Genomic DNA, 16,374 nt, shown 5'->3' with positions numbered 1-16,374 from the left:
TGAGTAACGAGGTCAAGTAACCCATTTTCAAAGCTATACTTGACAATGCTTACAAGAAAGACCCTTCTAGCGCATTATCCATGATTCCACCGAACGTTTTAATGGTGCAAGATGTAAGAAAATGCTATAACTATAAGATTGGTTGCATTCTGGATATGGAGATTAGGTAAGCATATGGCAGACTGTGATAATGGTGTACTGAAGGAAGAATTTAAAATCGTAGAGAAGGGACTGACACAAGCCCTAGATTTTTTGAATGTATTTAAAACAAAATGGATTAGGATAGTGCTTAGCCGAATTCATGATGGTTCATTATAGCTAGATAATGGACCTATCAAGATAACTAAAAGAATAATCCATAGGGTTACTGGTTACCCAACCCTAGATTGGCCTAAGACACTAAGAAGTGATTCGAAGGAGGTGATTGAGAAAAACACTGGAGTCGTATGAAACAAGAGACGCATGACAATTGATACAATCACTGATCCATTGATTGACTTTTTTGTAAGGGTAATACCACACAAGTTTTACTAATCTAGTAGATTAAACAGTATGCCTATATAGTTGTGGATGTTGGTTATTAAATTGTTAAGAAAGATCACACATATGATCTAGCAGAGCTACAATTACAACTAATGGAGAACCTTGGAGCTATAAGGAGGACAAAGAGTGCACAATGTAAATTTGGTTCTATATTGATATGCATATTGTTTTATATTCAGTAACACATTCCCTTCATTTAGCAATGTGGGATGGAAAACAAATAGATCAATGGCAATACAGATTGGAGAATATATTGAGCAATTAGGTGAGAATTTTGAATCTCTTTGATGACAAGTTATTTTGAAGACTTCAAGAAGTCAATGAAGGAGAGATTGAGAATACCAGTGTCACTAGTAGAGAAACACTATGATGACATTTGTTTTCTAGTGGATGTGATTATACTTTTGTACAAGCTGCTACACCAAGGGTGAGATGGTTGAGACCCTTAGGTTATGAAACAAATGTAGATGAAGCCTCTGCAGCTATTACTGCATTACTTGTAGAAGGGGTAGATAAAAGTGCAAAGATATTTGGAAACTATGAAATGTAAAAATCTAAGATTACCATGGAATTGAAGACTGCCTCTGCTATGAAGAAAAAGAAGAAGATAGTGAAGAAATTAAAAGCCAAATTTGGAGAGGGTGTCAAGCAGGAAGAAGAAGAAGAAGAAGAAGAGGATGAAGAGGAAGAAGACTCTCAGACACGAGCACCTCTTGCACTAACTCAGGGTATGGGAGAAGACCAAGAAGAGGAGGAGACTGAAGGTGTTGAGGGAGAAGAAGTTGAGGAAGCACCTACTCCTGCCAAGCCAAAGAAGAGGAAAGCTAAGGTCCAACCAGTGACTAAAGCTAAGAAAGTAGCCAAGCCAAGTCAGCCCAAGCCCATTACACCTACTACAAGGGCTAGTACACATGCAACAGCTCAAAAGGCCAAGGAAAAGACCAAACCAGCAAAGCAAGGAGATCAAGAGCAAAAAAGGCCAAGAAGGAAGTACCTAGCACAAGCCGAGTCCGATGAAGAGAAAACAAAATCAAATGACAACAGCCAATTTAAGGTGGTGAGTCATAATCCTTTTTCAAACTTAGAAAATTTATGTGAAAATGTAAAGAAGAGTGCAGACTTATCAGGATTTTCACATATAGATTTTGATAAATTGGGTAAAGTAGACAAGAATCAAGTGGAGGAGGCCATATATGCCATGATGGCAAAATTCAAAACTACTCCACTAGAACTTGCCAACTCTATGCCAAAGAATTTATATGACAGAGTTGAGCAGAAATTGCACTATTGTTTGGACTTGGAGAGACAAATTAGAGAAACTTCTCTAGCACAAGTGATGCTTGAACTAACTAAGGCACAAATTGCTAAGGCTATAAAGAAATATGCAGTTAGGTATGTACCTATATACAGAGCATCTAGCATTTTACAAAATAACATGACCACTCAAATGTGGAAATTAACATATGGATTAACTACAGTCAAAGAAGGTAAAGAAGAGCCCATAGAGGTCAAGGATGATGAAGAAGATGATAAGAATGAAGGTACTGTTGAGGGAGGAACAAAAATGAACATAGAAGACAAGGCAACAGCTGAGGAAGAATAGCATGAAGAACAAAGTGTACAAGACACACAATTGTCGAGTGTCAGTCCTCAACGTATAACAAGTGAAAACACTAAAACAGTAACTATAAAGGATGTTTCTGATGTCATAGCTCAGAACATCAATCCCCTAACAAAGGAAGAACTCAAGAAGATCTTAGATTAGTCCACATTACAAGAAAAACTATGTGATAATCCTGTACTAGTCAGTGTGGATAAACTACAGAAGACAGTGACTAATACTGCAAGAGAAAAGGTGAATACACAAGAACCACCTTCTATCATCCCTCTAGTCACTAATGTACAACCCTTGGTCCAAATACCAGAAGGTACGTCTAGCAAGGTTGATACAATTGCCAAGATTGATACAGCAGAGAAAAGCACAGTGGAAACACATGTTGCTACTGTAGAATAGCAACAAACAGGTCAGATAGACTTATTTGCACCTACTGCACAAGATCAAGGTGCAAGTCAAGTCATTGTGGTAGAACAAGGCAAGCCTAAAGAGAGTGAGATGACACCACAACTGAAGGAGCAAACTGCTATTCAAGCCCTGGTAACCTTACCAGTATCTGCCACTCCATCAAGTAATACTCTCCAAAAGCCGAGCACAGATGCAACTCCATTGCAGATCTCAGTGCCAAACCTGAGTTCATCAAAGGTTGAAGAAGTAATTCAATATGGAAATGTGAGCCTTGATGAGGAGATCATTTTGCCCAAGTATGATCATGATACAATGACTATAGAACAAATGGGCATATTGCAACAAGCTCTAGCAAGGAAGAAGCATCAAGAAATGCTTAGAAGGGAGCACAGGCAGAAGCAGGTACTGCAGGATATCAAAGACATCTTTTTAGATGCATTCAGTCTGCCAACTCCGAATGAGATCAAGCCACTAATGGAACAACTGACAAATATAGTAGAGAAGGTTAGTAATGAAGAACTAGATACTAATGCAAAATTGTTAGAATGGTTAGAAAAGAAGTTCCAGAGCAAAGTGAATGAAAAGATATCAGGTGACATAGCACTGACACAAGTTGCATTGGCAACTAAGGTTGAGAATGTGAAGAAGGTACTTGAGAACATATTCTCATTGTACACTAAATTGTGTAATCCATCACTATTCACCCACGAGACCAAAAGTCACATTCCAAGTCTTGAGAGCCAAATTACTGCATCAGGTCCAAAACTACGAATGAATCCAGCTTAGAGTAAGAAGCACTTCAGGGCATTGCTTCAAACCCAAAGTCAGTTAGCTATATTGACAGCAAATGAGCCAACATAAGGGCCAAACTAACTAGCATCCAGGCAACTCTCACCCCCCATATGGAAATTTTGCACAAGGGCCTAGGCTATGCTGAAACCCTAATTAAGAAAGACCCCAATCTTTCTACCTTAGATGGTCTAGTCCACCTTGCTACCGAGCTCGCTATCCAAATCAAATCATTGGATGTAGCATGTGAGTTTAGACACCTAAAAATCTTTTAGAAAATAAAATATTTTTATTTTCTGAAAAAAGTCCCTGATGACATCATCATTTATTAATTAATTATTTATTTGATTTATTTATTTATTTTTATGCCTTTAAATACCTTTATCTTAATTAAAAATATTTAATTAAAGAATCCCTCCCAAAAATGTTTAAATTTTATTTAAACATTATTTCCTTATTTATTAATTATTTAATTAATAAATTGACCAAAAATCCCAAAGTAAATTATTTATTTATTTTTTGTCTAAAACTTGGCCAATTTCCTTAAGACCACTAACATCTTCCAAAATCTTCTAATCCTTCTTTAATTTCAATTAAAAGCTAATCCCATCATTTCCTACCCCTAATCCCAACTCAAAATATTTAATTAAGATTAAATATTAATCCTCATGTTTATTAAAAATATTTAATAAATATCTCCTCAACCCAAACCCTTGAAATAAATACAACTTTATTTATTTCCTAAAAACCTTATTTATCCTCATCCTAGGAAGTTCTAGACTCTTCTAGAAAGTCTTCATCCTTATCCAAAGCCTAGACTCTTCTAGAAGATGTCAATCCTTATCTTTGACCCTAATCCTAATTCCCCCCTAACCTTGTCACATTCCCTAAAAATGGGTTAAGATTTACTAACCCAAGCCAAAGTTAACAAATATCTCCTCCTTCACCCACCCTCATTAAATGCCATCCACTTGCCCATCTCTAACATCCCTAATCTAATCCTAAGCCATCTCTAATCCTACCCTTAATCATTTGCACAATCTTAAACAAGCTTAAGACTTTCCTAAGCCAAGCCAAAGTCTATCCCCTCAAAATATCCCAACCATAAAACTTTATGAAGCCCACAAAGCCATAAATGACTCTTACAAGCTCATTCAATGCTCTTACAAGCCATTATGAGGGTCTTTATGAGCTTTGAGCCTCCTTTGTTGACCCCTCTTGCTCTAACCAATGACCCGGTGACGTGTCACTCCCTGATTGGTTGTAAGGAAGCACAATCCATGTGCTCTCCTCTCATTCAATCTAAACCTTCCATAAGCTTTCTCCCATCCTTGCATCCTAGCTCTTGATCCCTCAAGCCCTTTGCCTATTTAAGAAATCCTCTCCCAAGCCATTTTAACACAATCTAGAAAGTAAAGCCATAATGCCATTTTGAGAAGCCATTTTTTACATCAAATCTATTCACCAAAATCTATAAAAAATCCTCCATTGAAGCCTATTTGAGCATTTGAGCATACATACATAATCAAGCCATCTTAGCTATTAGACACACCTCTACATCAAGTGATCATCCTCATTGAGAGAGCCTATCCATGGCTCATATTCTCATTTGAGGACTTCACTTTGTCTCTCATTAAGTTATGTTAAATTAGTATGCAAATGCTTTTTGATTGTTTTAATTTAGTGTTTCTAACATACTAAAGTAACATATACAATGAGAACTGGGATGTAGCTCTCAAGATGATATTGGATCTCCATAAATCTTTTCTAGACAAACGCACTATAAGTGTATAGCCCATTGACATAAGTGTCAAAAAGGGGAAGAGATAGAAAAAAGGGGGAGAAGTATTTTGGGGAAGAATGAGAGAAAGGTGGAGACATAAGAAAAGTGAGAAATGAGGGAGAACCACCAAAGAGAGAGAAGCATCAAAATACAAGAAGTATCAGATGAAAGAGCAAGCAACAAAATAGCATGAAGTCAAAGTGTATCAACAGAGACACATTCACTCAGCAGGAGTATAGATCTTTGGTTACAGCACAGACATATTAACTCAGGGGGAGTTATAAAATTCTGAGGTATACAAGATGTTACATAAATTTGAAAATTTGGAGTTTTGTATATAAGTTGAGTTAAGATATGTTATGCTCGTCAAATTAAGGATATTATTGCATACTCAAGTGTTTTTGACACTCATGTCAAAGGAAGAGATTGTTGATCTCAGATTGGTTTTAACAAGTGAGTGTCAACACACTTAAGTTATTTACTTAGTTCATGTTGAACAAGTAACATATGTCGAGCAAACTGTAGAGCATGTCGAGTCACAGTGAATGTCAAACCACTCATGTGCCGAGTCACTCAAGTGTCGAGTAGACAATGTATGCCGAGTGACACAGGAGCCAAGTAAACAATGGATGCCGAGCAATACAGATGTCGAGTCACAGCAAAGAGATTAGTGTATGCCGAGCATCAGAGACTTCAAGTGCCGAGAGACAGTTTTGACATATTTGTTTGTAAAGGCACAAACAACTATGTATATCGTTTTTAAGCCGACTTAAGGATGAATTACAATATTTTAGAGATAAGGACAAATCTTAAGTAGGATTCCCAATGCAATTACATGTAGCCAATCAGAAAATGGGAAGGATTAAGCAGCAAAATGGATGAATCTCAGTCGTGGATTCATACCTAACCCTAAGTCACCAAAGTCTTCTTAAGGAGGACAAACCCTAAACTTTCTACGAATGTTGAAGATGTGAATAGAGAAGTTTGCATGTGCAAATAGAGCATTCATGGTGGCTAAAGAGTTATGAAGTGAGACAACATTGCAAAATAAGTTAGCGCAAAATAGAGGATAGAGAAGAGTATACAGCAAAGAGACATCTAATCAAGAAGGATCAAGAAAACATTGTATAGAGGTGATCTATTATCAAGCAATCAAGTGTTGACCGCAAGATCAATGCTGAGACATTCTAACCAGTGTTACGAGACTCGCCGAGTCATGCTAGGACTCTGCGAGTCCGAGGCAAAGTCCATGTTTCCGAGGCAATCTGCCTCTGGACTCGGACTCGGCCGAGTCCTGGCAGAGTCCACATGGACTCGCCGAGTCCAAGGACTCTACGGAGTCCTGGGCGGGTCCAGAGCCCAGGACTCTGTTTTTTTTTTTTTTTTTTAAATTTAAAAAGATAGAGATTTCCGGAAGATGTTTTTTACAATGTATATGAATTCTGAAAATGATGTGGCATGTCAAGAATCTATTACGGATTGACTCTTAAATCTTAAATCTTCAACTTTATATTATGTTATTCATTTTTTTCCTTCAAAAGTTCGTTATTATACTTGTATGATTTTCCGAGTCCTTGCCAAGTCCTGGCCGAGTCCGAGTCCGAGTCGGATTTTGACTTTCCGAGTCAGAGGCGAGTCCGAGTCCCGTAACACTGATTCTAACAAGTGATTACAGTCAAAATCTTTTAATAGGGTAGTCCTAACAAGTTGTATAAATCCTTTAACAGGGTGCCTACTTAGTTGTGAGTTAAAGTCCTTTAGCAAGGCACACTTCTAACAAAGTGTTGAAATCCTCTAACAAAGTGAGACCTAACAGTCTTTGTAAGTCTTTAACAGGGCAGACCTTTCACAGGGTAGATCATGACTCATGATCAAAACATTGTAACCTTCACTGGATACACTTTATTACTGCAGTAGTGAACACTTGTGGGTGTCATCCCCACCCCAGTTTTACCTTCTCATTAAAGGGTTTCTGAGTAATCATATCTAGTGTCGTATGTGTGTGAATGTTTACTTGCTTACATGATTTAGATGTATGTGCTTTACATGTTACTGCAGTTTACTCATTGAATGCATGAGATGGATGTATGGTGAAAGTTTTATGGGTCCAAGTTTAAACTACTGATTCACACCCCCTCCCCCTCTCAAAAGTTTACTTGCTTACATGATTTAGATGTATGTGCTTTACATGTTACTGCAGTTTACTCATTGAATGCATGAGATGGATGTATGGTGAAAGTTTTATGGGTCCAAGTTTAAACTACTGATTCACCGCCGCCCCCCCCCCCCACCTCAAAAGTTTACTTTTCCTATTGTAATTCCAACACTCATTACAAGAGCTTTGGTCAAAATGATTTTTATTTTTGGTTATGTAAAGCAGAAAATAACTTATAATGGCGAGAATGTAGTGAGTACCAAGTAGGAGAAATTTTGTGAGCAAGGGAAGAATCTCAAACCAACAAGGGCACCGTGCCTTCAAATTATTCATAATGTCCCTCTGGCTTTTGTATAGAATATTCTGGGATATGATGGGCTAGAAAGTTTTGGGATATTAAGAACCCGAGTAGGATTTATGAAGACTCTGAATCTGAGCTTGTGGCTGGCTGGTTGATTCTGTACACTCTCTAAACATATTTATTGTGCATTATGTGGAGGACAGTTCAGATGATGAGAAGGGACTGTGAGGACAGTGTCTGGTTAATGTGGAGAAGTAGGTTGCTTGCTTGGAGGATGGGACAGTTTCTACTATCAACCATGTGGCTAATATGGAATTAATTTTCATGGATTTTGCCTTTTTCATTCACAAATTGAGGGCAGTTCTACTTTGTCAAGCTTGTATGTGCTCCCTCCATTTCTAACGAGGGTATTGAATAAGTGGTTCAAATAGAGTTTGTAAACACGGATCTAGTGATAAGGCAAGGAGCAGCAGTAGTTCCTGCTCCTTTTTGCTAACTTATAAAATCATCGTTTTGTGTTCTTTAATTTTGCATGTTATAATCAATATCATTGTATATAGTTTTCTATAGTTTTCCTGGTTTTTTTAACATATCTTACTCGTACGTTAGGCGTAGGCCCATAGAGAACCAGAGCTTTATTATCTAAGAAAACAACTGCCGATAGACCCTCCATTAATGAATTATAAATCTAGAGTCTTTCAATGCATATTAGTTCGATTACAACTCATCCAATTATTATATGAAAGATTCAAGTGCAAGTCAGTGTTCAAGATCTGTATTGGGCAAATGGTATTTTCAGACAGGCAATAGAGATGCATAATAATAAACAAAACTTGTATCTATCAGTATTTACTATTTTATAAATCATCTTCAATAAAATGTGGGTTTGTTAAAACAGCAAGTTGGTTAAGGATTCTTCTTAACAAGCTGCACAAGAAAATTGTGAATCTTCTTAAGCTACGGTGACGACTACTGAAGTTGCTTTTCAAAGATTAGTTGCTGGAATAGCCTGAAAAATGTTTTCACATCAAGGGTTTATAGCAAATACTGGGACTTCAAATTTTCTTCTATTTTCTAATTCAGTGACCAGGGCCATCAGGAAGGCGGTAATATGCAAATCCTTATTAAATTTTCATTATCAACTGCTCAGCGGAGAGAATAACCATTACTTAAGTATTTGACTGGACTTCTATATATTCCAATTCTTTACCTTCAATGACTGCTGTAACACATTAAATAATTTCAGCCTTTAGCTTCAATGACTGTTGGAGCGCTTTTAATAACTACAGGAATGTTTAAGAATAATTTTATAGCAATATGGACACTAATTATTCTCAAATTTCTTTTCCAAATTGGAAACTGAGAAAATAATCTATGCTTAGAAAAAATATTTTCTATTGTTAACATTTTGAAATAGTACTGAATTCAAAACTCAACAAAGGTAGGAAAATAGCTCCTGCCAAGCTAGGCATCTAATTTCTTTAAACCAAATTCAAAAGAGAGCAGAAACTGAGCCTCTTATACTAATACTAACCCTCACATAATACTGAACCTCTTACACTAAATTCAATTACCAAAATGTAAGAGAGCAGAAACAATTACAAATTTAGAGTTATTTGTAGCTACAAATGGTTAGGACTAAGATAAAAATATGTAACATGTCTAAAAATAGCATCTCTAACCTAATCGTTCAGATTAATTCTGTATATACTTTGCACTCTGGTTTGGAATGTCTAATAGGAAATTCATAGATGCAGGTCCATAAATATTATTAGGAATTTTCAGATCTATATCTATAGCAGCTCACTGGGAATCCATCTGTACCAGATGACCACTCCCTGAATCTCTCCTAGATAATGGACTTGATCAAGATGAGAGAGAATTACTATATAGTGTGCAACATCAAAAGAGGTTGCATTTCATGGCCCCAGCTCAATAGAGAATGAACAGCAACAAATATGGATTGGGGCTACATCAACTAAAACCATATTAAATGCTGTCAATCATAGTTGGATCATTATGTGAACTAATAATTAAGGATGATAACTATCGATATGATGATCATTAATACACCAGGCCATTACCTTACCTTGATAATGATTAAATAAGAGATAATAGTTAAGATCAGATCAGTTGTATATTATTGAATGATGCAGTTTTCATAATGAAAGAAGTAATTATATAATATATTTTCAAAGAACGTACTTATCTCTCTAAATATTCAATTCCATGATTCATTTCTGAGCTACTCCCAAGAAGTGTGATGGTATTAATTAAGTTAATGTACTATGTAAACAAACAGCAATCATTAAAGGACAGGGCGTGACTCTTTAATGAAACAACTATGCCAAGATACATGGCCTTTAGGAGATAGAGACATAAATGAGGCTTCATACACCAACTCAAAGGCATCGGATGATAATTTATATCTGCATTAATTCAAAGAAGGTGAATATCTATATAAAAGTATATTGAATACACTGAAGCGGGTAGTAATCAAAAGGGAGATCAACCCTGATATTTAAAAAGCAGCATATACTGTAAGTAGTATGGGAAATTATATCTGATCAATACTGCTCTATACCTGAATAAGATAATGAATTAAAGGATTAATCAAATGGTCTGAAATATACTCCATAATATTAGAAAATTAGTAGCAGCTATAACAGTAAATTCAGAATATATGTATATGAAGATACATATCAGTTTTGATTTATTTCATTTGTGCACATATATTATACTTTATCCACAAACCTTTTATAATTAGTATACTCTTACCCCTTTCCTTCACTCACTAATACTACTAAGAGGATAGGCTGGTTTTGTCAAGGAGAAATGGAGTAAAACTTCACAAAGTAGGGGGGATTCCCAAGATGGGGTAAGGATATGCATCACAGAAACCTCAAGGGAGAAGTCCCAGGATAGGTATGAATATGTGCTCTGGAAACCTTGAGGGAGTCTACTTGTAGATTGGTAACCAAGCACCCTAAGGACAAGCAAAACCCCATCCTTCCTAAGATTGCTGATTAGGAGAAGAATCGCAAATTTAGGATTGTGTATGCTAACTATCCAATGTATCATGGATCCTAAATTGTTTCTTATGTTTAACCTAATTCAATGACATAGTAAAATATCATTGTCTTTGAAATTTGGCAGCTTCCCAGCAGGCAAAATTACACTGAAAAATTAGTAGCACCTCTTTAGGTAGCCCCAATCAGGCAGGTACTAGGGCAAGTTGTAAGTATCTCAAGGTAATGCTATTTTAATCTATTACTAATCCCTCTAGGGGCTGGGAGGGAGAGTAACAGAGTCCCAAAGTTTCTCAAATAGGTTACAACCACACTATTTTGAGGCACAGCTAGCAAAATGCAACAGCAAGCCCTAGTCAATCCATCTTCATATTAGCATTATGTGCATAGGACATGTAATTGGCATGTAATTAGATTCCAACCAGTCCTACTCAGCTCAAGCAACACTATAGCCATTCGTGAGGATATAGGACATAAGTGTAACAATGAAAAATAAAAATGGAGACTTCTAAGTAGATGCCAGCTAAGATGACGAAGCAGGACAGATGACAGAAAATTTGCACTAATGTGATATCAACACCTTTGTTTTACTTTTTTCCAATGGACCTAGGACCAGGCACCAAGTTTGCAGAACTCCTGGAACAGTTGAAGCGGGCCTACCCTTGCTGCTGTGGAGGTGGAACCAGTTAATGTGGACAATTCTGATGAGGAATCCAATGAAGAATTGGAATACATCACCAAGTTGCCTTGAGGCTGATTGTTAAGTTCTAAATAACTATAGTGTTTGACAAAAAAAATCATATAGTGATATTTTGATGCAGACTAGCTATAGCTGCATACATGGGCTGCAAGCATAATACTCGGCTACTTCTATAACTACAGAAGAAGATCATGGTGTCTATTTTTGTATGGAAGCTCCATTTTGCTTCAGGCATAGTATGATCTGATTTTGAATCGAAACTTTGAGTTTGAGATTTCTTGTGAAAACATTAGCGGAAGCTGGCAGTCACTATGATTTATCTTGCTTAGTCTCCTGGTTATTTCAATGACAAATAAAATGAGAAGGGACTTAAAGGCTAAAGCTAAAGTTCTTTGCTTAGTTGCAGGTTTAGAAGAATATTATGAAGTTAAGTTTACAGTCTTTTAGCTTAGTTACAAGCTTATTAGGCTTGTATGAAAATAGGTAAAGCATTACAGAAAACCCGCAAAAAGCAAAAATGATAATAGTACGTCATCTCGTGATGTGCATTCTTTTCTACCAAAACAAAGCAGATGCTTGAAACCACCCTTGGCATGGATTAAATATGGTGCATGCACCATCAAGCTTAAACCACTTTTTTATTTAAAAGCTCGCAAATTGGCTTTGAACTGCCAAAAGTTGCCTCTGATTCGCAGCCAGCATAGCTCTGGACTAACAAGTATCACTGCCATATCAAATGCCTATCACTCCCCGAATAGCTTTGAACAGTTTTCTAAACCAACTCAAACTTAATTTGTAATGAATGCATCCTAACTAATGCGGAGAGCATATCCGGCGAGCTTGAACATGGGCAATCGCATCAGAATAGCTCTGCCCTACCTCTAGACCACAGAACATCGGTGCATATTCAGGAGTTTTTTCCCAGTAATTATCGCCATCATATTTATTTGAAATAAGTCAGCCCAAATTAAGAAACTTAAGCTTCCGTTGTTACAAAATTTGTAAGGCAGCCTTGGAATAGCCTTGCCGAGCCAGTTTCTCAAAAAAAAATAGCGTCTCGAGCCACATTCATGACGAATCAGCAGTATACAGAACATACATGAGCACTCTCAGAGAAAAATCTAAAACACTCCAAATCCACCTCTGAATAACCGGTAGCAAATTAACCACCCACATGATAAACTAGTCTTTTATAGTTTTGATCAAGCAATTAGCATAGTCACATGACCTGCTACCATTTCATTTTAGCAACTAATACAGTTACTCCCAACAAAAACAAATACTCCCCCAGAAACAACTTCATTGACAGAAATTTTAAAAAGCCTTTGAACACAAATAACGTACCACGCAAGGTACAACAGGAAGCAACAACGGCCTGCGTAACGGACACCGTCAGTTGAAACTGCAAATTACTCCAGCTGCTTAAGCCCGGAGTCCCATGGGCGCCCTGGTCTAGAACGAGAGCCAGGTGCTTCAAACCCTCGTGTATAGCCCCCTCGTGAAGCCGCTGTCGCAGATCCGCCAACCCATCCTTACGCTGCAAAACCTCTAATACTTCACCGATCGCCATTGCTACCGGGCACTCACTTCCAATTCCTGCATATGAGCACCTGATACTCCAAATCCGAATCAATTTCCTCTGTAAAACCCTCCAAGGGTAGTGCGTAGATTACAATTCTCCAATGGAAGGATTTTAAGGGTTTTCCACTGTACAAATACTTACAATGTACATTTTGATTCGGGGAGGAAAGATTTATGCTTTTTGTAAGTGTTTTGATGGAAGAGCGACTAATGAGAAGAATTCTAAAGCGGTGGAGAAAAGAAAACACGTAGACTGAAAACGTATTCTAAACACTGGAACGAGAGCAATTTACACGTAGATCTTTGTCGGAGTTCTTGGTTTTTTTTTTTTTCACATAACTTTTTCTTTTTTACTTTCGCAAAAGATTGGTTTACAAATCCTTTTCGAACAAACCGACTTTCCTTGCCGTATTTGTTCTTTTCATATTATTATTTAAGGTGTTTGAAGTGTGAATAATTTTGCTTTTGGTGAAAAGAGATGTGCCGTATAATTAAAATTTGTAGCTAACTCTGGTGGAGTTATGAAATGTTTAAACCGACTTTTTCTGTTGTCGACCAGGCTTTCCATAGCTTTTTTTTCTAAAATATCACTGTTTGTTTTTTGGTTGTTTTTTTTAATACTTAAATATAGCATATGAACTTTGCCACTAGATCAATGTTTCTAATGGGAATTTTTAATGTTTTAATAATTATTATTAACTATATATTTTCATATTTTTGTTGGGTTACATATTTTATTACATTTATTATTTAGAAAGATTTAAAAAAATTAGTATTGATAATTAAGAATATTTTTGTAATAATGTAATTTGTACTTTTTTGTAGTATTTTGGTATGTAGATTTTTTCATGTAAAATTATCTCTCAACAAATGGTGTACTTTAAATTGTAATTTTGACTTATAGTTTCATTCTTGTTTATTTCTATTTATTTTTATTTTTACTATTTTTTTATACATTTATCATTTACTCTTTATTATTACATCTTTATTTGCTATTCTTTCACTCTTTGTTTAAAAAATATAAATTTAGTGGAGATTTATTTTAGAGCTTTTAGGATTGACTTCGATGTTAAATCTTGAATATAGATGTATAAAACTCAAATCCTAAATCTATCAGCTATTACTATTAGTTATTGTGAACCAACTTAACATACATTTATAAAATATTATGTTGTTGTATTTGAAAGCATTAGATGTAATTTCAATTAATTATCAAAAAAAAGAAAAGAAATTCCTTCGAAGTAAATATCTAGACAACATTACCTAGGTAGAATATTGACAATTTCATGTACACCTAATGGATCATATATATTGAAGTGTGCGTGAGAATGGAGACCACTAATGATCAGGTGCTTAGATTGGTAACAAAATGGTGGGCAATCAAGATAGTTGTGGAATGACTCCTAGAATGATATTGCCCCTTTGTGAAAATTCAAGGACTTGTGCTAGTATGTAAGGTTGATGCAAATCTTTTTCGAACAAACCAAATTTCCTTTGATCAAGTGCTTAGATTAGTAACAAAATGGTGGGTAATCAAGATAGTTGTGGAATGACTCCTAGAATGATATTGCCCCTTTGTGAAAAATCAAAGACTTGTGCAAGTATGCAAGGTTTATACAAATCTTTTTTGAACAAACCAACTTTTCTTTGGTCAAGTGCTTCGATTGGTAATAAAATGGTGGACAATCAAGATAGTTGTGGAATGATTGAGAATGGTATTTTGCGCCTTTGAGAAAAATCAAGGACTATTGCAAGTATGCAAGGTTGAAACAAATCTTTTAAATCATTAAAAATAAGGTATTTGAACTATGAATAATTTTGCTTTTGGTGAAAAGAGATGTGTCATGTAATTTAAATATATACTGAATTTTGGTGGAGTTATAAAATGTCTAGACCCACTTGTGTTATCGACGACGCTTTCCAAAGTTTTGATTTAAAATATCATTATTTTTTCTTTCTTTACTTTACTTTTTTCTTTTTTAGAGAATATTTAAATTTAACATATGAACTTTTCCATCACATGAAGAAACATAATAGCAAGTGGTTGAATAAACAGCGCATAAATCCCCATGAATGTTCATACACCAATGTAGAGATTAAAAAAAAATGGGTGTTAGAGAAATTCAAGATTGTCATGTGGATAAAACTTACAAGCACTGAAAATGCTTATTATGTCAAAGAATTTAACCCCACATGGGACATGGCAATAAAGAATATTTAGGTTCAGCAACTAAGGGAAATGCTAAAATTTTAATTGCTCAATTAAGAACCAACTCTCATCATCTGAGATGTGAAAATAGTAGATGTAAAGTTCCCAAAGAGGTGTAGGAGGAAAAAACATGCAATTATTGCATCAAAGAGGTGGTGGACACATAGTGGGAGTTTATCAAGGATTGTGCAACTTATGAAGATATTTGAAGCCAGTATGAGGACAACCTACAAGTAAATGGTTTGAATTAACTTTTTAAAGAGGCTTGAGATTATACAAAATTGAAACTTTCTTAATGTGGATCCATAACAAAAGGGTCAACTTGGAAAAACTACAATAGATAGATTAATTGGTCTTCTTTTGGTTCCTTAGACCGCTAGTCTCGTGGAAGATATTAAAATTCCTTCAATCTTCATTCATTCATTCTAATTTGTTGGTAAATATTTATTAATTATATATTTCCATGTTTTGGTTGGGTTAAATATTTCATTATGTTTATTTACCAAAAAAAATTAAATGGTTTTATTTTAGGATTGATAATTAAGGATGCTTTTTTAATGATGCAATTTGAACTTTTGTAACACATTAGTAGGTAGGGTTTTTTCATATAAAATAATATGTGCAAAAGTAATGTACTTTGAATTGTGATTTTGACATGTGGATTCATTTTTTTATTTTTTTACTAATTTCTTATGCATTTATTATTTACTTCTTGTTATTGCATCTTTATTTGCACTTTTTTCATTCCTTGTCTAAAAACTATAAGTTTAGTGAAGGTTCATCTTGGAGCTTTTTGGATTGACCTTAACACAATTTTAAACCCTAAATATTAATCTTTAAGACTCAAATCTTAAATCTATCACCTACTACTAGTAGTAACATACATTCATACAACACATTGATATGTTGTGTTTGAAGGCATTCGATGTGATTCAATTAGTTAAAAAATAAAAGAAATATCCTACAACACAGATATCTAGACAACAATCCAAAAAAAAAGTATCTAGACAACAATTAACCAAGTAGAATATTGAAATTTCCAAATGCATCTAACGGGTCCCATATAATGAAGTGTGTATGGAAGTTCATGCCATTTATGACCAAGTACTTAGATTGGTAACAAAAATATGGGCAATCAGGATAGCTATGGAATTACTCCTAGAATGGATTTCACCTCTTTGTAAAAATCAAGGACATGTACAAGTGTACAAGAATGATACAAAATCTAGAAGAGAAACATTTGGAAAGTGTGTAGTGAATA

At 35.4% G+C, this 16,374-nt stretch overlaps 1 protein-coding gene across 2 annotated transcripts in view; it reads right to left on the bottom strand.

Moving 5' to 3' along the window:
• The window catches only part of BIG (auxin transport protein (BIG)), an 83,155-nt gene extending 70,018 nt beyond the window's left edge, over positions 1-13,137 (bottom strand). For both annotated transcript variants that reach the window (XM_089822693.1, XM_089822694.1), the window contains exon 1: positions 12,668-13,137. In XM_089822693.1, the coding sequence (XP_089678819.1) occupies positions 12,668-12,893 (226 nt within the window). In that variant the 5' untranslated portion in view covers positions 12,894-13,137. The remainder of the gene's footprint in view (positions 1-12,667) is intronic.
• Positions 13,138-16,374: the final 3,237 nt, after the last annotated feature.

The sequence above is a fragment of the Cupressus sempervirens genome, chromosome 3 (genome assembly GCF_028749045.1).
Source record: "Cupressus sempervirens isolate cs-2001-9-10 chromosome 3, ASM2874904v1, whole genome shotgun sequence".
NCBI classification, from domain to species: Eukaryota; Viridiplantae; Streptophyta; class Pinopsida; order Cupressales; family Cupressaceae; genus Cupressus; species Cupressus sempervirens.
The sequence above is the reverse complement of the archived record's forward strand: the minus strand, read 5'-3'. Positions and strand labels throughout refer to the sequence as shown.